General features: G+C 41.9%; 1 protein-coding gene across 8 annotated transcripts in view; it reads left to right on the top strand.

Moving 5' to 3' along the window:
• The first annotated feature begins 4,440 nt into the window (after positions 1-4,440).
• adgrb3 (adhesion G protein-coupled receptor B3) overlaps positions 4,441-25,170 on the top strand; it is a 132,370-nt gene continuing 111,640 nt past the window's right edge. For 7 of the 8 annotated variants that reach the window (XM_086044588.1, XM_086044585.1, XM_086044582.1 and 4 more), the window contains exons 1-2: positions 4,441-5,047; positions 6,306-7,074. In XM_086044588.1, coding sequence (XP_085900714.1) covers positions 6,321-7,074 — 754 coding nt within the window. In that variant the 5' untranslated portion in view covers positions 4,441-5,047; positions 6,306-6,320. Of the gene's footprint in view, positions 5,048-6,143; positions 7,075-25,170 lie in introns of those variants that run through there. The other variant, XM_086044580.1, reaches the window with a different exon arrangement.

Below are 25,170 nucleotides of genomic sequence, written 5' to 3'. Positions count from 1 at the left end.
GAAAATGTCTGGTACTGAATGAGTTAATATGAATTGCATCCTCTCTTCATTTAAAGGTATTTTTGAATTAGTATTTTTTGAATTCCAATTAAATGAAATGTAAAGAGGATGCGGTCAACATTTGTCAATTGTGGGCTTGTGAAGCCATTTGAGACTCTTGTTATTAATAAGTGCTTTAAAAACAAAACTGTTATTAATTATGTTATTCAGAATGATTTTATCAATTCACTCAGGGAATACTGTTTGGAAGAGATGCCATTTTTGTGCAAACCATTTCGATCTGAAGAAGATGCTTTATTAAAAGCAGTTGTTTCATTTGTTTCATTATATAGTGTACTTTAACGATAGCTTTTTTCTTGATTGTGAATAGCATATTTTCTTAATGAAAAAAAAAAATGACACAGCAGTGAAGTCATAATATCATTGTTTGGGGGTGAATTGCCTCACCGAGTGTTAATGAAGAGAGTTGTGTGTTTTTGTGACAGTCTTCTATCAATTTGAATATTTTCAACAGAAATAATCATGAAGAGTAGAATAGAATAGGACGGAATCGACTTTATTTGTCAGGTACACACACGTACATGAAATTTGACCTCTGCATTTGACCCATCACACTGATGGACACAACAAACACATGCTGTTAGTGGCACATACAGAAGCAGGGGGCTACTAAGTGCCTGGGGAGCAGTTCGCGGTCTTGCTCAAGGACACCACACCCGTGAGTCTGGGGATGTTGTGGCTGGACGGTCCCCAAGGTGGCAGGTGACAATGTTCACCACTGCACGGCTGCCCGGCCAATCATGAAACCTTTTTTAACTGTAGAGATAAGTTTCAGGATCATTGTTGCATTTTTTTTTTTAAACCACACAAAAAAACGGTACTTTTTTGTTTTTTATCATGATTGACAAAGGTCTAATATGTGAATGCGATTTTTGTCACAGATGGGCGGGACAATTGTATTCACTGTTAATAGTAAACATAAATAAACAATGAAATACACTGCCTTAACTTTAATCAAAGAGATAGTCAACCCAAAAAAATGTTTTAAAATAATATATTCTATGTAGGCCCACTAGTCAAAAAACAATAGTCTGATTCATTTTTATCCATCTAAGCGGGCAGCCATTTTGTCACTTGCTGTCAACTGAATATGACATCATAGTTGCTCAGTGCTCAGGTACAACCAATCATGGCTCAGCTTCAGAAAACAGATGAGCCGTGATTGGTCATTATGCCATGTTTAGATTAGTGGAGGCGCATAGAACATATTATTGTAAAGAACATTTTTGGGTTGACTTTCCCCTTTAAAAGTAACAATGTATATGGGTAACATCCAGAGTTAATCCTTTAATTCTCACCAATTTGAGGCCTCAAATGACAGCAGTTCATCCCTTTTCATGAAACTTTCATTCCAATTAGTTCAATTTCAGAGGCATTCAACTTTAGGTTCCACTTCATGTGGAAAATCTAAACCATAAGCAAAACTTAAAATTAGCTCTAACAGATTGCCTTGATGGACGGCCTTGCGTGTTTCTTTGGAGAACATTTTACACTGAAACTTCATTGAAAAAATATAAACAAATTATCTCTTCATGCAGCATCTGTTCCAATAGAATACATTCAACCGTAGCCTGAAAGAGAGGGCCAGGCTAATGAGAGTTAACAATGTACAGCAAAAATTATTAGAGGAGATTATACACCCCAAACTAAAACCAAATTGTAACTGGTAACCATTGCTTCTATCTTCAAAGCCTTTTCTCATACCTTGCTTTGTAGATATGCAAATATTTCAAAATGTATGCAAATGAACTGAGCTCCAATAAGTGCGAGGGTCATGCCCAATAATTTCTCATTCATTCATGTGTTTTTATATGTATGAAGACTGCAGACTCACAAAGACTTCGCCCATGCTGTACGCGCACCTGCTAAAAGGGAGCCACCAATGGAGACAATAAGCTCTTCTGCCTAATGTACAAATGGAAGGAATTGTGAACAGCACGCATTTCACATGACTCTAACTCCCCCATCTCCTGTCCATTAAACCACTATTCTCTCCATGAACTGCGGCAATAGGCAGTGAAAGCTGTTGCACACCTTTTGATGCTGCATTGTTGCGGACCAGCTGCGTGAGCCTCTTCTCATATTGGATTTAGCTAACTGTTGATTTTTGAATGAAAGAGAGAGTTCAACCGTTTGTCAAGTAACTATTTATTTGTACCCAAGGGCTATTTCGCTGATACAAACATCATGTCTAAGAATACAGAGACAGAACAGATCATAAATAGATTTAACATGCTGCACAAAGATTTCAAAAAACAGTTCATGCGATTAAAATTATGCCATGCTTAGCTCAGCTACAACTTGGGAAAACCGTTTTGGGCACAAATTTGTATGCACTTGTCAGTGCTCTTTCTTTTGCAACTTCAGGTAGAGCTGCCCCTACAGCCTACTGTTGTAGCAAAAGGGCGGAGAGAGTGCCAAGTGCAATCTGCTGGTCATCATCATCATCATCATCATCATCATCATCATCATCATCATCATCATCATCACCAGAGCTGGGCACTTAACCCTTTTTTGGCAGTCCGGCCGCGACCCTCCACTCTTGACCTGTGTACCCTTCCGGCCGCGACCCTCCGGCCATATTCATAAACATTGTTGGCCCCCGCCCCGTTACCGTTACAAAAAACAAAAACAAAGGGTGAGTGATTGACGCCGCCACGGGACAGATGCTATCGGCAGAAGCTTTTTAAGGATTATTAGCTGGCTAATTTACTGTTCAAACACGCTGTGGACACGCTTCAAAATGCGCCACTAGTACTTTACTACTTACCCAACTGCGTGTGCTCACAGCCTTGAAAATAAAAGCATATCAGCAAACCACTATGGACAGCAGGTTTGCTACGGCGTATTTCCAGAAGTAGAAGACGCCAGAAGAAGTGCATGAACTCTACCTTGATGTGGCAGCGTCATACTTGAGTGCTGCGCGCAGCTTAATATACTCCCGGACACAGGTTGTTTTGAAACCGTTAAGTTCCGAGTCGGGGGGCGTCGCTTCAAAAAGACAGCGACAACAACGGATGTCGTACCTGCTACAACCATAAAGGGACCGAGATGACTATGCTATGCATTTAATTTTATTGCCAAACTAGTTTGCTTTTGCAGCAGCAACGAGCTGCGTGCTGCATCCTCTCTCTCCTCTCCGTGTGACAAACTGTATGTCATCGCAAAATGTGACATAATGGACCGATCAGGGCAGCAACAATTCCTGATGTGTGCGTGGCATGTGTTGCAGACCTGTCGCCAAGAGCACAATGCGTCGGTCACGTGAATCAATGCGGCAGTTGTTGCTCGCGCCGACGCGGGAGTAGAAAGAAGCCTAAAAAGAAGCCTTTCACTGAGTAGGCTGAGATGAAATTTGGCCGCCTCGCAACCACGTCAAACGCATGAGGGCCGATTAGTGGGCCGGACTAAAATCTACTTCCAGCCATGCTTAGTCCAGCCATTTTTTTTAATTTGTCGGCCCACGCCCCCCCGCCCCAAAAATGGGCATCCAGCCGGGCCGGAGGGTCCGGCCCAGGGACGGACTGCCCAGCTCTGATCATCACATTATACTTCATCAGACCTGGCAGTACGTTCTTTGTGTTGTTATTCCTCCAGCAAGCTCTCCAAGATGTGGCTCAAATGATTGGTTTTGCACTGGGGCTAGTAGTGGCAGAAAATCGGAATGCATTTTGACCGCAACTATGTAAAGCCCTGAGGAAAAATAGCAATGGGTTGCTGGTGATGACTAAAAAATTCATGGTCATTGAACCACAATTTATCTGACTGTGGACTATCATACACATTTCCTCATGAATGTAGCATGCAAGTTAATGGAAGAGTTGTTGCTCTACCTGGTGGGGAACTTGGGAAATTGCTGTTTCAACAAACTTTTGACAAAAAAAGGCAACGATGGAGAAGCCATTTGGCCATGCTGACAGCAATCCCTGTTTTAAACACAACAAGGTTCAAAATAAAAGTAGTGCGAACAGTTTCTCGTCTAAGTGAATAAATCCAGAGTATAGTCAGAATGGTTTGTCCCAGCACAGTGCAATGGATAGATAGAAAAATCAATGGGAACCCAAAGAGTCATCTGAAGGGATAAAACAGTCCAACGACACGTGCAGGTCCCAGTGACAGAGGGCGCAGATATTATTTTGGAAATCGCAGTTAATCTCATCCACACGAGTACTGTATATAAAAATCTAACAAAAAGTCCTTGCAATATTCCATCATTGAAGGATGCTGCATGCTGCAAACGTTGTCTGAGCATAAGTGAGAAGGGTCCGGTTCAGGGGGGGAACCCCTTTAGATTGGAATTAAGTGCGGGGTGAAACAGAGGGGGGAAGGGAGGAGGAGGAGGAGGAGGAGGAGGAGAAGGAGGAGGAGGAGGGCAGGGAAGAAAGTGGGAGCTGGTGCCAGACGCAGTAAGAAGTGAACGTACGTGTGTATGGTGCTGAGAGTGTGACGTGTTATTGCAGCCCGCTCCTGGAGCTCTGCAAGCAGCCAGCAAAGCGCCTGTTTGCGTCCTTACTGGCCCCCAAACATCTCCCATCCACCCACTCTAGACGGACCTTTTCTCTCCTCTCTATTTTGTCGACGTGACGAGAGGATGCCGCTTGACGACTTGCTTGGAAATGGAATAGAGATGCCGAATAAATCCGTGATGTTATTGTAAAAGAAAATGCTCTAATTTTTTTTTCTCTTAGTCGCTGAAATTCTGAGACTGTCGCTTGGTTCTATTTGAGTTTGGATGGGAAAGCCCATGCGGATGATGAGGAGGAGGACCGTGGATACGAGCGGGGAAAGCGGAGTGTAACGCATTTTATTTGATTTGATTTTTTTTTTCCACCCACTGAAGCATCTTGTTGCGCCGGACTTGTGTGCGTGCGTGTGTGCGTGTGTGTGTGCGTGTTAGAGTATGGATTCACTCGAGGGCTGCAGACTTGATTTATAAAGGATGTTGTCAAGTATGTTGGGAAAATAGCCATAGCTTTCGCGGTGTAAGGTAAGATTTTTATTATTATTATTATTTGTATTCATATGCGTGGCTGGTGTCAGTTAGTCAAGTTTTTGCATTGAAATAATCTTGACCAGCGTGAGTGTTTGTGTGAGCTGCGTAGCCCTTCTCACGAATCCACGCAAAGAAGAGATATGTTTATTTAAAGCGATGATCTGTCTCTTAAGAGGCAAAGACCACTTTGAAGTGGCACCGTGTCTCCATTCACATTGCCTCCAGAGAGATGATTGCTTTTTAGAAGCCTCGGCAATAAAACCGAGCATGTCTCTTTTGACTACCCATTTCTCCTCATCCCCCGGAATACTGATTCCCCTTTGACGCCCCTGCACATGAATCTTGCAAAAGGATGTGGATTCTCGTGGATTTGGAGCTCACAGTTGTTTCCACACCCTGCTAACCCTTGCACGACAAATAAGTTGGGGGGGGCACCATTCCATTCCCAATTCTGGTTTATTGGCGTGTGTGCGCGTGTGTGTGTGCGCGTGTGTGTGCACGTGTGTGTGTGCGTGCGCGTGTGAGCGTGGAAACGTGCGAGTCCATCGCCTCCACTTCCACAGTTGCATGGACGATCACGCGTACCCACGCGCGCGCACGCACCCGCTCGCAGCTGCATTGCCTGCAGGATTAAAGCAATCAGGACATGGCATTGCATCCCCCCACCCCCGCCCCATCCTCTTCTCTTCCACACGCCCCCGTGCACCTTGCGCGAGCACACGCACTTTCTCACACGCACATTGCCTCTATCAAATTGTTCTCCCCCTCTCCCTCCAAAAATGTAGGGACATTTTTATTCCCCAAATCTGCCTGAAATGTGCATGCAAGTTGTTTGAATTAAAGCCTAAAATTAGGCAACCTGCAAACACACACACCGTTGAAGTGACGGAGCCTTTTGATGGCAAACAACTTTAACCTTAAATGTGATCATTCTCAAGCCTTTTTGTTTTTTCCTGCAAGACCCAGTTAACAACGTCTAAATGTCTTAACCATGTCACCCCAACACACAAACATATACGAATGGTAGAAATAAATAAATAAACAAATTATGGTCGGAGTAACCACAAGGTGGCAATGTTTGCACAATGTACTGTAGTGAAGCATGGCTAGATGGGGTGCAAAAGACATGCAGCTGCGGTTGATGTGGTGGATTTTGCCTTGCCATTTTCATGACGGGGAAACACATGAATCCCGTTAGGTAATCGATCATCCGTATTGCTCACTGTGTATTTCTCATCATCTCTCCTTGCAGGCCAAATGACATAGGATGAAGGCTGTTCGAAACCTGTTGATTTATATATTTTCCACCTATCTTCTGGTTATGTTTGGATTAACTGGTGCCCAAGATTATTGGTGTTCCACTCTGGTCAAGGGGGTCATCTATGGATCCTACTCTGTGACTGAAATGTTCCCTAAGAACTATACAAACTGCACATGGACACTGGAGAACCCAGACCCGACCAAATACAGCATCTACCTGAAGCTATACAAACAAGACCTGAGCTGCTCTGAGTATTCTCTCCTCGCCTATCAGTTTGATCACTACTCTCACGAAAAGATTAATGCCTTGCTCAAGGTGAATGAGTCAATAGTGTACCTGTGTGATTCCAAGAATATTTATGTATTTTTGCTCTACGACAAAAATTTTGTTCAGCTGCGGAGGGTTTTCCCCTCTGATTCAAACGGATTGACACCACAGAAGCTGGAAGAAGAGGAGAAGTCTATTGTGGAGTTCCTGGTGCTGAATAAGGCCAGCCCCAGCCAGTTTGGGTGTCAAGTGCTTTGTACGTGGCTGGAAAACTGCCTGAAATTAGAGAAGGGCACAGTGGAGACGTGCGGCATCGTCTACACAAAATGCACGTGTCCCCAGCATTTAGGAGACGGAGAATCCGAGAGCATGCTCATGCTCAACAATGTGGTTTTACCGCTCAACGCCCAAACGGAGGGCTGCTTGTCGCCCCAACTGCACGCAGGCCAGGTCTGCAACCTGAGTGCCGAAGTGAAGCGGCCTCCTAAAGAAGGTGAGTATGCTGCTGTGTCTTCCTTCTCCAGTGCTCACACAGTAATGGAGCACTGTTTATGCATAGATCATTTAATGTGCACGTCGATCACTCCCTTCTTCTGCCCTATCCTATTGCATGTCTCAAGCGTGATGGCCCATGAAACAAAGAGCACACATACAGTAGAGCTTTAATTAGATTGTTGCTGCCTCACTAATTGGACAAAGCTTGGAGTTGGGTGTAAACTATTGCAGTGGAGCCTCTGGAGTTGAAAACCCAAAATGGAGGGGCGTGGGGGTGGGTGGGGGTGCTGGGGATATTTGTTGCTCAAAACATATCAGTTCTCAGGTATCAAATAATTAATTCTGTCTGGGCGTGTTTGGCTTTTTCACAATCCTTAATCAAAAAGATGGAATGTATGACATCAAATATGATGTCTGCATTTCATGTTCGCTTACCTCACCAGATATTTGGAGAGCGTCAAAAGATTCAGTTACATACTTAGTTTTTCTTTAATCTTTTGGAGATATTTACTCCAAAAGCCTCAACAAGGGCTATTAATAGAGCAATAAGATACATAGCGAGGACTCGTCAGTTGTTATTAAACTTAAAGTGGAGTGGATCACATTGTAGTGATTATTTAAGTTATTTTACACTTGTGTGACAAAAAAGTAAGATCTGAGCAAATTACTGTAAAGACTGAGGACTCTATTTATGTGACTAGCGTAAATTCTGCGTGGCGCATGGCCTAACTTTTTACGGACGCGGGATTGTACGGAGCGATCACAAGCGACTTGAATCATGGCCAAGCAAAGCGGCTCCTTTTTTTCCCCCTTTAAATGTGGCATGCTAGTCACGCACTAGATCAGGGGTGGGCAATTCTGGTTCTCGAGGGCCGGCATCTTAGATGTTTCATATGTTCCAACATACCTGATTCAAATGATCAGCTCATCAGCAGAGCTCAGCACTTGACCCTTTTTTGGCCGGTCCGGCCGCGACCCTGCACCCTTGACCTGGGTACACTTCCGGCCGCGACCTTCCGGCCATATTCATAAACATTGCTGGCCCCCGCCCCTTTCCGCCCCCCAACCCCCCCAAAAAAAGTGTCTGTGATTGACGTTGCCGCGGGGGAGATGCTAACGGCAGAGGCTTTTTAAAGATCATTAGCTGGCTAATTTACAATTCGAACCCGCTGTGGACACCCTTCAAATGCGCCAGTAGTACTCACCCAACTGCGTGTGCTTACTTGCATTGCGAGCCCCGGGGTTGGATTTGTCGTATTATATGTATGATTATTTTGGTCCAACAGACGACCAGAAGTCGCAGCCAACAAGTTACTTATTTTCCACACTTCCCCTCTTTCACACTTCCCGGCCTTCAAAATAAAGACATACCAGCAAACCACTATACACAGCAGGTTTGCTACATTGTATTTCCGGAAGTAGGGAAGACGAGACAGAAGAAGTGCATGAACTCCACCTTGATGTGCCGGCGTCATCCTTGAGTGCTGCACGCAGCTTGACTATACTCGTGGACACGATTGTTTTGAAACAGTTATGTTCAAATAGACAGCAACAACAATGGATATCGTGCCTTGCTACAACCATAAAGGGACCGAGATGACTAGACGATGCATTTAATTTTATTGCGAAAACGATCTGGAAGGTGGCGGCAAAGGGGGAACGTGGGTGAGTAGCTTCGTTTTATACACACGCCGCTGTCAAAATAGTTTGCTTTGCAGCAGCAACGAGCTGCGTGGTGCATTCTTTCCTCCGTGTGGGAAACTGTATGTCATCGCAACATGTGACATAATAGACCGATCAGAGCAGCAACAGTTCCTGATGTGTGCGTGGCATGTGTCGCAGACCTGTCGCCAACAGCACAATGCATCGGTCATGTGAATCAATGTGGCAGTTGTCGCTTTCGCCTTTCGCGGGAGTAGAAAGAAGCCTAAAAAGAAGTTAGATTAGTGGGCCGGACTAAAATCCACTTCCGGCCATGCTTAGCCCATCCCTTTTTTAAAGTTTGTCAGCCCCCAATGCCTGCCCCAAAAATGGGCATCCGGCCAGGCCGGAGGGTCCGACCGGTCCGGCCCAGGGACGGACGGCCCAGCTCTGCTCATCAGCAAGCTCTGCAGAAGCTGGATAATGATCCTAATCATTCGAATAAGGTGTGTTGGAGCAGGGAAACATAAAAAACATCCAGTATACAAGCCCTCGAGGACCATAGTTACACAACCCTGCACTAGAGATTTGAAATGGCGGAGGTACATCCATGCCGGGAAGTATGCGGTTGCCACCCCCCTCATCCCTGATCTAAAGTTTTGAGTTAGAAATGTAAAATGCTGGTTCAAATGTATTTCCGATTAAAAAAAACAAAAAACAAAAAAACAACAATCAAAACAAATACATCACATTCCAACACAACTGGATGTCTTTGGCCTCAGAGGTTCCACTGGTTTTTTTGGGGTGGGTGCCGGGGGGATGACCGTTCATCAATTTTAAACAACATCAAACAAAACATACAGGACACGTTGTCTCTTTGTACCTCAGAAAAGTCAAAATAATTTCAAAAAGTATATTTTATTAGGCAAGTTTGGGTTTTATGCCATTTGCATCATGAATTGGGCAGACACAATGCAACATTTGTTGTTTAGCTTCAACAGAAAATCATGGTCTGGAGTAGAATGAAAATTATTAGACTGTAAAGGTTTATGCGGTTTTACTGTCGTGCTGCAATAGAGCAATGCAACATGTTGAGCACATTGGATTTTAACAGTAAATGCTCCTGATAAGGTCATGATAGACTGTGGAGCTCCATGAGGAGGCCGCCTTTACACGTAGATGATTGTCGTGTTACAGGTAGTGTTGCGTGAGACATTGACGATGACTCATAAAGCATCTCCAACGTCATGAATGATCCTTTTGATTAATGGGAGAAGTAACGGTGCAAATGTTACGGTATTCCCTTGTGGGATTGAGGTAATGGTTGCAGCAATCACTCCCTTGAGATCACATTGGGAAGAAGTATCTGCTTTTATGCCATAGTTTGAGATGTTGGGTGGCTGCTGCTGCACTTTTCAACATCATTTAGTTGGTACATCGGCTTGTAATAAGAAGGAGAGTGTCCCTGCCATTTCCATGGCAACCCTGGATCACTCTAGTCTACATCTGCTTTAAGCCACATTTCCACCAAGCGGTACAGTTCTCTTTGGTTTACCGCATCATGGTTTGAAATCATAAACCCCAAGGCTGAATGCTGATGAAGTGCATGATACCTTTGACCAATCAACAAAGAGCTCTGTGTCTAGCTCCACCCTTTAGATACTCTGCCATTGCCTTTGAGACCCCTACTAACGGGTGCTGAGCAGTAATTATGGTGCTCTTTGCAACTTTAAATGACCGAAATACAAACTGATTAATGCACAAGATTGCCCAAGCGGAAGTATATATAACTTACACCTATAAAACAAATCATTGGGTACAGTTCATCACGTCAATATTTGGTGTTGAGACAGGTTTTATATATATACATATACATATATATGATATATATATATATATATATATATATATATATATATATATATATATATATATATATATATATATATATATATATATATATATATATAGATATATATATATATATATACATATGTATGGATATACATATATATATATATACACATATGTATGGATATACATATATACATACATGCATATATAGATATATATATCGTATAATCGTGTATTGTTTATTTTCGCGGTGATGCTTCAATGGCCGCGGCGAGGCTCCCGTTTCCCGCCGGAGTCTTTTTGACAGCTTCTAGGTCCTAAAAGGAGCCGAATTTCATCTTTCGTTTCAAATATCGTTCAGCGGTGACGGGGGTGCTGGTGTAAGTTGGTCGAAGTTGCTAGTTGGACAAACGCCAATGGAAGCCCATTTAAATAGATAGGCGGACCGGCCTAAAGGCGATTATTATTGAATCCGGCTGGACAAAAAGGTGGATGGACGGACAGCGGGAGGGTACCCGGGCTGCAGGTGGAAGTTGATAAACGGACCTCGAAATTTTTGTCAAATGCCCAGCTCTGCATATACATACATACACAATGGTGCCTTGATTTATGAGGATACATAATTTCTTACGTGGCTACATTTATAACCCAATTCTCTTGTACCTCAAATCAGCTTTCCCCATTGAAATGGATGGAAATAGCATTAATCTATTATATCCCTACCCCCGAAAAAAACACTGCCCATTGCCATGTTTTTAATAAAGACAAATAGCACTGTATTGTAAAATATAATGAAAAATATAATTACAAATCATACATATAAATAAACAAGTTGTATAAAATGTAATTGTTCCAAAAGTCATGCGCACACTAGTACACTACTCTACACTAGTACATCCATGTGTTGTGACTTTAAATGGTGTGTCCTCTTTGAGAGTGCTTTGTAGCTTCTCAGCTATCCATGTCTAGCACAGCAACGGGGATTGAGGAGGGTTTACCTAACTAGCAAGAGCTCAGCAGACACCACACATACTTCTCAGGACTTTTAACAGTACAATTACTTTCACATTTCACTCATTTGGGAAACATAATGAGAGATAATTTGCAGCAAAAAACATTATACCTAAAATCCATAAAAAAAACATCGTTGATGGCAATTAACATTGACAGTGCTCATTAAGATTTGCGTTGACAACATTTCACATCAATATCACTGAAGTTTGGAGCGCTTGAAGCTCTTTCGTAACGCAAATCATTGCTCGCAAGTCAAGGCAAAAAAAAAAAAAAATGGAATCACAAATCAAGGCACCACAGCTACACACTACAAAGTTCACTTTGGTGAGCTTATTTACCATAGTTGCTTAAAAGTTAACACTTCACACCTGTAGGGCACCCCAGTAATAAATAAACAGCAATTACACCGTTTTGTATTCAAATGACCATTGCTGCTCCAGGAGCCAAGAAGCACTATAACTTTAATAATGATAATTTAGCTCACAATGTGAGCAAAATCAGAGTAACATAATGCGGGGGAATTCTTTTTTCCAGAATAACATTTGACATTTTTCAGCATGTTAATATCAGCTTAAGAGCAAAGCTTATTTTCCCCCCTCAGAAGATTTTCTACTAGCATCTATTTATAGTGTTGGTTGATGGGAGGTTTGAATAAATCCGTTTTCATCTGGATAACGGGGAGATCAACACACTGGGTTTTAAAAGAGCACTGTCTCTCCTACTGGCGTCATAGTGACAGAGTGGGTGTTCCTGATGAAGAATAAAGCATTACAAACGGTCGACAAGGGTTGTGTTTGATACAATCATTCATCTTTGATCTTCTCAACTTCCTGTTGAGGAGGAGGCCGTTTGAGCCTATGAAAAGCCAAGCCGGGCTGGAGGTTGTACACATGATGCACGCTACTGCAGTGGCCCCGCTGGTGTTGCACACGCATAGATAGCGTGTAGACCGTTTGAAAGGTTAAAGGCTTGTACATATTTGAGGTGATCATACAGACAAAAGACAGACCTCACTCGTTGATGCTGTGCCACTTTGAAAAGCAAATCACAATGGAAACACTAAACAGAGCTACTGACTCATTTATGCTGCTTTATTTTTATGGCTGTCACTGTTTCATGCATAAAAAGTTGTAAAAGCAGGCGGCACAGTGCTGCACTGACACTGACTGTGATTTAATTCTCTCTCACTCTCCCTTGTGTGTGTGTGTGCGCGCGTGTGTGTTCTGCCTGCCCACAACACATGCAACAGCATGATGACTCGTCTCTGCCCATAGGTCAAGTAATGTGTGTGTTTGTCGGCGTTGTGATGTCTGGATGACGTGTCCAGGCTGCTTTTGGATCAGTGTGACTTTTCGTCTAAAGAATGGAGGAGGAAATTAGATTGTATGTGCATTTTTGTACTGACATTGAGCCGTGAATTGTACTATAACGCATCGTCTTTTGCCGACAAAGATAGGGTACACGTCTTACACATTTTCTCATTTTAAAAAAAGTGGTTAATAGAGCTTATTGCAGAGAACTATAGGATTACCCCAAATTGTTTCTAATAATACTGTGGAATTCCATTTTGTACAGAATCCAACTAAATGCTCATGAAAACAGGCACTCCTGACACATGCTTTGCAGATGCTGGTATTTACTATCATGTACAGGATAAAAGCTTAAAATCCTTTAATTCCCTTTGAGCACCTTCATATCTTTCACAACCTGCTCCTGGCTTCGAGAAATCAACCGCTTCACGTTTTCCACTCGGCTATGGTCGACTGCCTCATTATTTGTGTTGTTTTACTGTCATTGGAGGATCGGGGTCGATGTTTCAATGCTGCGGGCTGGGAAGTGTATCTTGTTTGTATTCCATTGTAGACTGTTAATGAAGCTTCAAATAGTCAAGTTGTGCTTGTGTTGTATCACATGTTCCCTTGGCTGTCCGACTTTCATACAATAAGGTTTTGCTTTACATTTTTAAAATGAAATGGAATGTGCTTCACTTAATACTAAGCACAGCTTGGTGGTAGTAGCAAATATTAAAACGAGAGCTTTGAAGGCCGAAGTAGAGAAGGGTTCCATGTGAAAAGCAGTTGAACATGGGTCAGTTGATCCTAAGTTTTGTACAGTGCCATGTGAGATGGTGTCTTTAAGTATGTGGTAGTGAGTCTGCCTTTCACACAAGAGGTTATGGATTCAAATCTTGGTTCAGCCCTTCGTATAGATTTTGGATGTCGTCCCTGTGTATCGAAAAAAGATGACGAGCTGTGGGTTTCATTTGCTCACGATACTACCAAGAATTGGGTCTCAAAAGTATGAAAGATATTCAAATGAATATTTAATGAGTCTACAACCAAGGGGGTGGGGAGGGGGGGTGGGGGCTCCAAATCCTGTCTTAGTAAGAATTAGGTTACAAACACAAATATGAGTCCTGTAGCGAATATACCTTCATTTGGACCACATCTACGGGGCTGAAGACAAGAGTCAGCCCGGAGATGCCATCACGTCTGCTCAAGCCTCACTTAAAAATAATTGAATCACCAGGGGACCCCGACAATTGGATTTTACAAGGACATGCTAGTACTTAGGAGGACCCAAAATCCTGATAAGGAGCCACTCATCGTCACCTGAAAACCTCTCCAGACAACGGATGTGGATTCGAACGGCCTTAAAACAGACTTCATGGAGTCTCCCCCCAGCGGGAAGCCAGAAGCTTCCTCTCACAAACCCCGATGAACATTGACAGTGCTGGATGAAGACCGACCCCAAGAGGTCGACATGGGAACTGCATCATTGAACTTCCTATGCTTTTGATCAATCAAAATTACCTTTAAATGAAACATAGTTGAATGTATGTTTGTGTATTGCTTACTGTGTGTATCCTGCTAACTTTGCATTGATGAATCTGCTTCTCTATGGTAATAATCATTTTTCTGGTCAGGTTTACGACTGTAGATATAGGCTTGAACTCATATCTTTGACTCTTAAACTTTGGACGCAGTCAGAACGAGCTGTTTCCAGCTGAAGTATGAAAATTGATGCCAGTTACAAATTGTGAAATGCACAAAGGTTTTAAACAGGACAATTTAATAGACTCAAATTTAACTTTATTGTCATGAATTGAGGCTCACCTGAAACCTAAGCTGGAGGGGCGGTGGACACCTCACCCCCTCCCCTTTTTCTTAAGGAGATAGAAAGACCTGGTATTTGTTAAGTTGTTAAGTTGAGCAGAAATATTTGCCTAAGTTGCCTTGTTTCACGTTTGTGTTCTCGGCTTCTTCCCTCAAAATAGCGATACCTTTGGTGTTCTAATTGTAAATTAAATCACTTTTGGAATCTTTCGAGTGACCACAAAGCCAAACTTGCGAACATTTTTCGGGTGCTATTTAACAACACCGCCCCCGTTTCACTTTAAGGGAACGGCCGCCACTGCGAGTAACGTAAACCAAGCATTTCTTCAAGTGAAAACATGGCGGAACCTCGTGAAAATGCGAGCCCATCCGAAAACCTCGACACGCTGGAACAACTGGTGAATAACCTGACAAAAGACAAAAGACTTTTCTGGGTTATGCCGAGTCCGTTAAAAGCGCTGACATCGACACCATAAATTCTAACATCGCTCAGCTCATGAGTGACGCCAAAAGCAAAACCTCAAAGGATAAATCCCTCGTTCAAACGCTCGGGTCCCTAGTTTTGAACCTTGTATCACAAGTAAAGCACAGCGACATAGAATTTGACACCAGCTTGAGGCTAAAGACAAAAAGGAAGTTGAGTTGACAGCACAGCTGGAAGCAACCAATCATCGTTTGAGCATTGTTGAAGCCGAACCTGTTGACGTCGAAGCACAACGGGACGCCGCCGAAGCTCGGGCCGCAGGCTTTCTTGATGACAATGACGCTGACTCTGACGATAATGCACCTGCTAAAGATGCTGAGCTGACCTGTAACAATTGACTCAGACACTCACTTCGTATGAGAACAAAGATCGCAAGCAAGAACAATTATTAAGTGCCGCCGCCTGCGGAGACCAATTGCGACGGGTCGAGGAGGACCGCCAGTATGCCCGCTTGTTGTTAGACCAAGCTTCCGACAACGTAATTTGCCTTAAACAAGTAAAAACACTTAGAGAAGAGCGCGCCACGGGAATTGACTCCTCATATGGCCTGAGAATCAAATTAACAATGGCCGAGATGAACTTAAGCCATCTCCAACAATATCAACAAGACCAGGAGGCGGAGTTATCGCGGGTAAAGCGTGAGCTAGAGCTCGCACGGCACTTAAACTATTGACACTCTTACGAGTGACCCCCATTTTCGCTACAGTCCTAATCCTCTTTCCCCCTTAAAGAAGAATGCCATGGCTCTAAAGTCAACATGCATTGCACCTAAAACATGACAGTTCATTCGTATTGAATTTCAAAGCCTTGTTTAGCTGCAATGATAGCGAAATTACCACTAAAGAGGAAGAGCTCCGCATTCATAAATGTGATACTGAGCAGATTTCTTGTTGTACACTTGCATTTACTTCATTTGAACATTCTGCTTTGCGACTATGCAGGAGATGGCAATGAGATTTTATTTTATCGCGGAATGAAACGTGGTGCAAGGCTCTCCAGTGCGATGTCACCCGCCGCAGCAGTGAGTGCCACCGCAGCTCAGTCCTGCTGCCTCACATAGAGCGGCCTTTTATTCACTTTGGATCTCAGTCAAGTCACTCAGTAGTCACACTGCATTATGCTCACCCCCATTGTTCCTTACACTTGGAGGCCATTTTAGTTCCAATTCAGTGAAGGAGAGGCTTTAGCTAGACAGCCTTGAATCTGTTTGGTTTACTCCATATATTCATTTTTAAACAGCTGAAGAAAATATTGCTTTCTGCTACAGTCCCTTTGAAAATTCCACCCTGAATTGGACCACCTTAGAGGAATCTGTAATAACGTTACCCATGGTATGCCTTCATAGTGCGTTTTGTACCCGGCTTTTATAGCTGTGACCTCAGTGTTCCTTTGTCTCAGCCTTCGTAGTCCTTTCTGCTGAGATGGAAATAAAGTTGCAAGTGAAAGGCGCGGTCAGCTCAAGTAAGTCCAATCGACTGTAGCTCCATGAAAACCAAGGTGACAGCGCACGGCATCTTTTTTTGTGCAATAACTGGACAATCATGACCCACAACATTTGGTATGTCTACACAAGCTAGAGCAAATCCAAGAGCTTTTTGTAACTTGTATCTAGCGAAGAGCGTGGGAAACACCTCTAATGCAGTGCAGCTCTACATTAATACAAACTTTGCACGGCTGTAGTGATAAACATACTGTTGAATAATACCTCCCTGATGATGTCGATCCGTTTCAAAATTAGACATATTGGGCTATTTTGGTAGCGCGCGACGTAGAAATGGGCGTAACCTCATTTTCGTGCTAGTGCATGTCTAATCTTGTGTGTTTGGAGTCGTGTTGCACTCATCTTGGCGCGCCGGCACACAAACACCCCCGACGCACATGATAATTTGATGAAAGAAAATTGAAAGAAAACGCACTTGGGGTAAAAGCAGGCGGATCGTCCTTTTCGAGACAATGCTTTGGTTTGGAACGTTGGTGAATCACCTCATTGGGTGTTTCTGCGCGCCCCCAAGTGCATCTGCAAATTTGGTTACAAAAAGTAGACTGGATTTTAGACTCACCGAAAGGTTTATTTTATAGTGCAGGTGGTGATGACATGATTTTAGCGTATTTGATCAAGGCGCAGGCAAACAAATTGGCGCTCATGTACAATATTTCATTCGTAAATATGAATATGGGACAATCCCTCGGAGTTGTAGAAATCAATTGAGCGGATTATAATCATCATCATCTTAAAAAATATTTTAAAAACACCCTCATCACTATTGTATGGGGGCGTGCAGGGTGCAATTAGACGAAAATGGTTCACTTTGATCCACTGATCAATAATAGCGCATGTTGGAGGGGCATCCTGCTGGGATAGAGCGGGCATATGCTTCGAGAAAGGTCCGTTCACATCCCGAATGCGAAAATGTATAACAAATGCTACCCTCATTTGGACCTTTCATTATGGTCATAATGCAATTCAGCAAACTGGCGGCCTGGACTTTTAGCTCGTCGTTTAGCTCTGTGCTTTCAAGCCGGGGGCTCTGGTATGATCCCCTAGTTGGGTGGGGGTTTTTTTTGTTTCTGCTATGTCAGGCACTGCATACTCGGGTTTACACTACGACCGCCCTGATTTTGATGCAAATGAGGGATCCCGCAAGGAATGGCCGGGAAAAAATTACTTCCATCCCGCAACTGTGCACAAAGGCGCAAAGGCCCTGTTTAGTCTAGCCTAAATACCAAAACAAATAAAATTCCTCCCATACTCACAGTTATTTGTGCTAGACTTGCGCACGGCACAAAAATAGGGACTAATGTGTTCAACCCAAGTGTGTTATCTAGCAAGATTATGAAAATTAAACAAAGCACTTTAAACCGTTAAACCGTTGGTGGCACGTGTACATACGAAAACAGCAGTAGATAGAGGAGTTAATTTTTTTACTGCCTGCCTGTTCTAAAGTCCATCCATCCATTATCGATACCGCTTATCCTCACCAGGGTCGCGGGGCGTGCTGGAGCCTATCCCAGCTGTCTTTGGGCAGTAGGCGGGGGACGCCCTGAATTGGTTGCCAGCCAATCGCAGGGCACACAGAGACAAACATCCACACTCACAATCACACCAAGAGGCAATTTAGAGTGTCCAATCAACTTTCAATGCATGTTTTTTGAATGTGTTTGGAAATCGGAGTACCCGGAGAAAACCCACGCAGGCACGGGGAGAACATACAAACTCCACACAGGGAGGCCGGGGCTGGGATCGAACGTACCACCTCTGAACTGTGAGGCGGACGTGCTAACCAGTCGTCCACCGTGCCGCCCCTGTTCTAAAGTGTTTTTGAAAAAAAATCTATATATTTTGGCCTTTACAAGGACAATACTTAGCATTTTGTTGTTGTTGTTGAAGCTGTCCAAGCAACATTCATTTGACAATATGTTTATTCTTGTGGTTCTTGTTGGCACTGGTGAAGGAAGAACTGCACTGCATCACATTGAAACCCAATTACAAAATGTTGTGTTTGTCATAAAGTTTGATAAGGAAACCAAAATATTAGAACCACAGCTTTGGTATTAGTGGATCTAATAAAGTGGTCAACTAGTGTATAATAATGTCGATAATAGCTGCACTTACAGTCGCTCTGGGAGGGTATGTTCATTCTGTTTAAGACTGGAACATGCATTAGTATGGCTCTTTGAGTAATGTTGAATGACTCATGGTACTATTATCAATACAAAGGTGGATGATAGAAGTAGCCCATAAAAGAGAATACAAGGTATTAAAACAACAAATAACATTTTCATCCAATGCCAAGCTACTGTATTCCCATAGCTATTTCGATGAGGCTCTTGGACTGGTGGATGACAATCAGCTGTGCAAACCGTTGTTCAAATTTTGACATGGATTTGTGATCTCAGTCCGGAGGCTGTGTTTCAGCAGCGCTACGACTGGGAGTTAGAGTGATAACTACCTGCTATCAGACTGTGTGCTGCCAACTGTCTCTGAGCAAATGAAAGAGCAGTGTTGTCATAGCGCAACTGCCGACAGGGTGGTGGTCAAAGTGTCGACACCATTTACTGTATGGGTTTAAGACAGCTTGAAGGAAATATACTGCACTGGATTAGAACTCAGGATAGCCAAATGTAACGGCAAAACAGCCACAACTCAAATGGTTTATTTTCAAATTAAAATAACATAATGCTGCAGACATTTTCCTTCAATGTAGTACAGTTCTCAATTTCTCAATTATACTTTTTTAGACAAAAAAATATATATTTTCATATTTCTTAGCATTAACTATAGTATGACATATTTGTATTTGCTGTAAATATGTGTTGTTTATATTTATACTTTGTCAGTTCGTTAAGTGCATATATGTGATGAAAGCAGGGACAGCGCCAGGATTTTTTCTCTTCCAGGGCTAAAGTGGGTCTTGACTGATACACACAGCGGGGCTGAGAAAATAATTTATAAACATATTTTAAAATATCAAAAAAAATGCTGGTGAGGCTTAATTGGTGGCTACACAAATGTCTGACAGGGCTATAAACACCACACCAACAAACAACCCCACAGCCTACACCCCCTAGCCCCGGTGTAGCACCATCCCTGGATGGAAGTATTTATTTTCCTCCAGGGTGAAAGAAAAATATGAAGCACATCAGCCGTTGGCTAATCTGTTTTCATGAAGATGACTGTGCGACTTGCCATTCCATTATTCATATAATTTATGAGTCTCAGCGGTTATATGGCCTATTATAATGTCATATTACAAGAGGAATCAGAGTAAAGGCTCATATAATGAGGTCTATAAGATGAAGCAGCCACACATGATGTCCTCGAGACAACCTCTTATGACTCTAAGACCTTTTCCACGAGCACCAGAAAACGGACACAAATGTGTCATTTTGGCCATTTGCCTACACTAGTTTGAAGCAGTTTAAACTAACTGTGGATCAATTGTCAACAGTTGGTTTACAATATTGCACAATAGTGTCAGCATATATACTCATCTTTAGACCATTAGCTGAACAGTTGCAGTCTTCTGATTATTATGGAGGTTATTCATGTACTCAGTTGCACATTATTAACATTAAGTATTGTTCTTATTCTCTTATTGTTCATATTGGCACTTGTGCTGACAAGTAATACAAATACATGAATATGTTTTAGTTTTTTGACTACTTTTTAAAAAAAAAAAAGCTCCACTAGAGCACATGATTGGGTTGAGACAATGTTGTTGGTCTAAGTGGTGTTGCCGCCAGTTAGTTCCATTTGATTCACCACAGTACTTCTCCGCCAGGTATACATTTATTATAACCAGCAAGGATGCAATACTGACATACGTCAAATCCTAAACTTATACATATGACATTGTGGTGTAATCAAAAGAGATAGTTTTCATAGTATTTCTTTATAAAGTAATATTTGCAAATGCTGGCCTGGTGTGTCCTTTCTACAGTATTACCACTTATTTGTATCCATTGCTTTTTAGGTCAGTGTAAACGAGTATTGTTATGACAATGTTCTTTGTGGGTGGAACTTTTCAAAAATCCAAAAGAAAAGAAATGTCCGTGCTATTTTACAGTGTGGGTCTTTCAGCATCCAAAAACATGCATGGTAAGTTGATTGGACTCTCTAAATTGCCCCTAGGTGTGATTGTGAGTGCGGATGTTTGTCTCTGTGTGCCCTGCGATTGGCTGGACACCAATTCAGGGTGTCCCCCGCCTACTGCCCGAAGACAGCTGGGATAGGCTCCAGCACGCCCCGCGACCCTTGTGAGGACAAGCGGTATAGGTAATGGTCTTTCAGCAGCCACATTTCCACTGGTGCCACCATCACCCCTGACTTTGCTCTTGAAGTGGTCCCAAGGTACTCAAGCTCTCATTTAGCTCTCTGTATATTGCCATTTGAAATATAATATACTCAACTCCCAATTCCTATTTTAACCACCATCCTGTTGATTATAATGCAAAGTATTTTGGAACATGTGTTTGTTTTATTAATTACTGATTCCTTTGGGTTATAGTCTACTCCCACATACTCGTGGTTCAGCACCAGTGTATTGGCATATTCTGAGAATGTATTCATTTTTATTTATTCATTTATTTATTTGTTTTTAACTACTTTTTGAGGGCTCATTTTTTCCCCAGAGTGTGTGTTTGAAATTTTTTTTCTGCCTTTTTTCCCCACATGCAATTCAATGGCTGTCAGTTATACACAACTCTCCGCTATTCTCAGGCCGGGCTGGTCCCTATCCGATGCAAATAGTGAGGATCGACTGTAATCATCTTTTTCAATGGCTGCATTCTATTTCATGAAGACATATCACATTCAAGCAAAATAATCTGCGAGGTGACTAAAGGAAGAAAAAATCTCTGGTTAAAACAGGCAAATGGGGCTGGCTGAAGCTCACTCAAAAGACCTTGTTTTCTTCTGCAGTGTTCCAAGGCCACAAAGGCATAATGCCACATTTACATTTGTAATCGCACATCTTGCTCCGACATCACAGCGTTCAGACTCTATTTTGCAATTTATGAGTTAAAGATAAGTGGACTTCACGAATCAAAGGAAGCCATTGTTGCTTCCTCTGACTTCAAAAAGGCTTCTATATGAATACAAACAAAAGTAATGAGTCTCTGTAGATGAAGAAGACTGTCTTATCCTCTTATTATACAAATTGGATTTGTTTATTTCCATCATGTGCATAATTCACTGAAAGAAAATATCCCAGCAGTCTGCTCCAGCACAATAGAAGGAACACACTGAACCTGTTTCCAATCCAGTCCGCAGGAAGAATAAGGAGTAAAGTGAAGGTTTGGTTTCTTCAAGTAGGCGGCAGAGCAATAGCACCAAAACAACAATTCAGCAATTGCAATTAAAGAACTGAATTGACAATGCAAACTCCTTTGGAATGGGCTTCTGTACTGTTCATCCTTCGAAGAATACAGTCATAATCTTTGCCGGAGCATGTTACAGCTTTGCCCTGCAGTTCTGCAATGAGGCAGAGCAAAGTTCTTCATGTGGATTAACACTGTTGGATGTCATGAGCATTTGTTGTCAGATTTCTTATTAAAGAAGAAAAAAAAATCATATTCATACTTTGTTTGCTTAGGTGGAATCATATGGTTTTTTTTTTCTCTTCTAGTCCTTGTTGATGATGTTAATGCAAATGATGTACTGCTTTCAGCCTCTTAGTTGCATGCTCCTTCATTTCAACCCAGTTGGTTTTGGCCTGTCACTGTATGGCTATTTCTACCCACAGTAAAGGGGAATTTGCATAAACATCCACCCACAAACTCTGGCAAATGAGTCTGTCACTCAAAGACTATGTGGGGAAGTGGAGGAGAAATCCAATCCTTTCTCAAGGGGCTTCTGTAACCGCACTCACTGGCATCTCTTCAGTCAGGATGGCAAATGTCTTAACATTATGGATGGTCACAATACATAATGCTGCCTTCATGTATGTGTTATTTGGAACTAAAGTCTCAGCATATGTAACAGTCTTTTGGCAATCGTCCATTAACATGCAGAAAGGCAGCCATTGTTTTAGATTCATTGCTTTTAGTAAACACACAGATTCATTTATGCAATGATTGTAGACCCCTGCATCCATCCTTGGTGACGATCCCAACTGAATTCGGGCAAGGGGTATTCCCTAGACTGGTAACCAGCCAATCACATGGCACAAATGGACAAAAGAGCATTCACACTCTCACATTCACATCTTTGGGCAATTTAACATTCGGTGAATACATAGCAAAAGACATCATAACCATCTGATTGAACATTGCTTTTTTTTTTTTTTTTTTAATTACGTACTTTTTTTTTACTTTCAATAGGCTACATCCTGATACAAAGTCACCATACGGGCTTTCTTTCTTGTGCTAGAACTGAACTTTCTTATTTTCAACAACTGGAGTTGATTGGGTTATTATAGTTGCCTTTAACTATACTTTCCAATTAGTGAATAACACGTTTTCTGCATGAGTTATCTCAGTATTTGTTGGTCTCATTAAAAAAGTCAGGAGTGACAGGCTTTTTTTGTTTTGCACTCAACAGGGCTCCCATGCTGCATGCTTTTAACCATTTAAAAAGAAGGCTACAAGAATTCCAACAAATTGACTTGAGTGAATCTTAATCAAGTCACTAATGGGGTTAAAATAATTCTCAAAGGGACACCAAAGCCAAATCAAAAACTTCGCTTGAGTGCTAAAATATTTACCAGGCCCTATTTTTGAAGTTAAAGCTCTCAATGTAAACTTTTGACCTTTTTGTGTGTGTGCACTTTTGTGTGTGCGTGTATTCATTATTTATGCTTTTTTTTCTTGCTCTTCTTTTAACGTTTAAATCTCTGCTTCCTTCCTTCCTTCCTTCCTTTCATGATTGAAAAACATCCCTTTGGTCTGTTGAAATTGAACACTCCACTCATAATCCAGAATGTGTTGGAAAATAATACTACGCTTATATGAATATAAATCTACAACCTCGAATTTTTGTATGGAGCATTTTGTATATGGTAATATCATAGTATGCTACATATATGTCATACTGTATGGAGTTGTATTCAATTTGAAGTAGATCTAGTTAAGGTACTGCAAAATGTTTTGCTCTGCACATTAGAACCGCCTTTTTTCCTGGTTTTTTTGTTTTGCTATAGCCTATACAGCATGAGTAAATGCCAACACGTAGTTACGTAAAACTGTCACGTGTCTCCCTCTTTTGTTTTTTAGCTTCAGTCATCTTTACCCAGATTTCTTTGAAGGATGATGACTAATGCTGATGCTGATGCTTTGTCAACAGCATATGTCCGTCATCACTGACTGAGACAGATGACATTTGCTTGCACTGACTGGCCGTATGTTTGTGTGGACTTTGTGCTTATCCAACTCCTCTCACTAGAGGGGGAAGGGTGACCTAGCCTACCATTTTAGTAGGGTTTGGTGACCAATGATACAATGTAATTGGTAGAAAAGTTATTTTGCTAACCACTTTAAACTAACTAATGAAATTGCCTTTCTATGACATAATGCAGTGTGATTTATAAGTTCAAACCTTAACACGTCTAATAAGTAGTTCAAAGAAAAACTTTGTAAACAACAAAATAAGACACCTAAATAGGAGTACTAAAATGTTCAAACTGTTCTGCACTAAGAGGATGAGTGTGATGATGACCATAGAACCATAAAAGTAACATCCAGATGAACATCCAAGATGTAATGGTGAGACGTGTACCATTTTTATGGTACACATCTCTGCCGTGACTGAATACGGCGAAAGCTACTATAAGTCAACAATAGCAATAATGATAAAGAAAGAAGAACAGGATGTACGTCATAAAGTGAGCTGCATTTATCTTTATGGGAGGCAACCTGTTTCATCCCTCCCGCCCATGTTCGCTAATGTGCCATTAAAGTTAATGGTGAGCACAAATTTCATTGTTTAACAGTGGTTAACTTCTTCTTATGCTTGGGTGAGTTGATGTTAAAATGTTACTTAGAATATTGCCCGTACAATTAATAAAGCTGTTACGATGGCGACTGGCAAAATTTGTGCAAATTGTATTTTTCAAAATTTAAAACGTTGAGGTCTATATTGTTTTCAGACTGCATGCTTGTATAGTATCTTAAGGTAATCACCATTTTGTTGCGTTGTGCACGTGAGGTAGGCACTCATATGCACAATGCAACAAAATGGCGATGACAATGATGGCAATTTCTTGTGACTACAATGTAACAAATAAACTTCCATACTACATTTGCATGACTGTTGCATTTTAACATCTCACCAAACACCAGTGTCTTCTCTGCTTTTGGTGGAATTAGCTTATGGAAGTCACTGTAGTAATTGTAAAAAGAAATCCAAATTGAAATGCAATGATATATTAGCAAGGCAGCGGAATTTAGTTGATTGAATCCTCTAGTTTGGACTCAAGGGAGCTTTATTAGTGATTTGGTTGAAAAGACAGTATTCAGAGCCTGACTGACTGAAACCAGTCTAACGTGG

This window comes from Filicampus tigris, chromosome 11 (genome assembly GCF_054856515.1).
Source record: "Filicampus tigris isolate MCC_2025a chromosome 11, RoL_Ftig_1.0, whole genome shotgun sequence".
In the NCBI taxonomy this organism is placed as follows: Eukaryota; Metazoa; Chordata; class Actinopteri; order Syngnathiformes; family Syngnathidae; genus Filicampus; species Filicampus tigris.
Note: the sequence above shows the minus strand (reverse complement) of the source record. Positions and strands in the feature narration are given on the sequence as shown.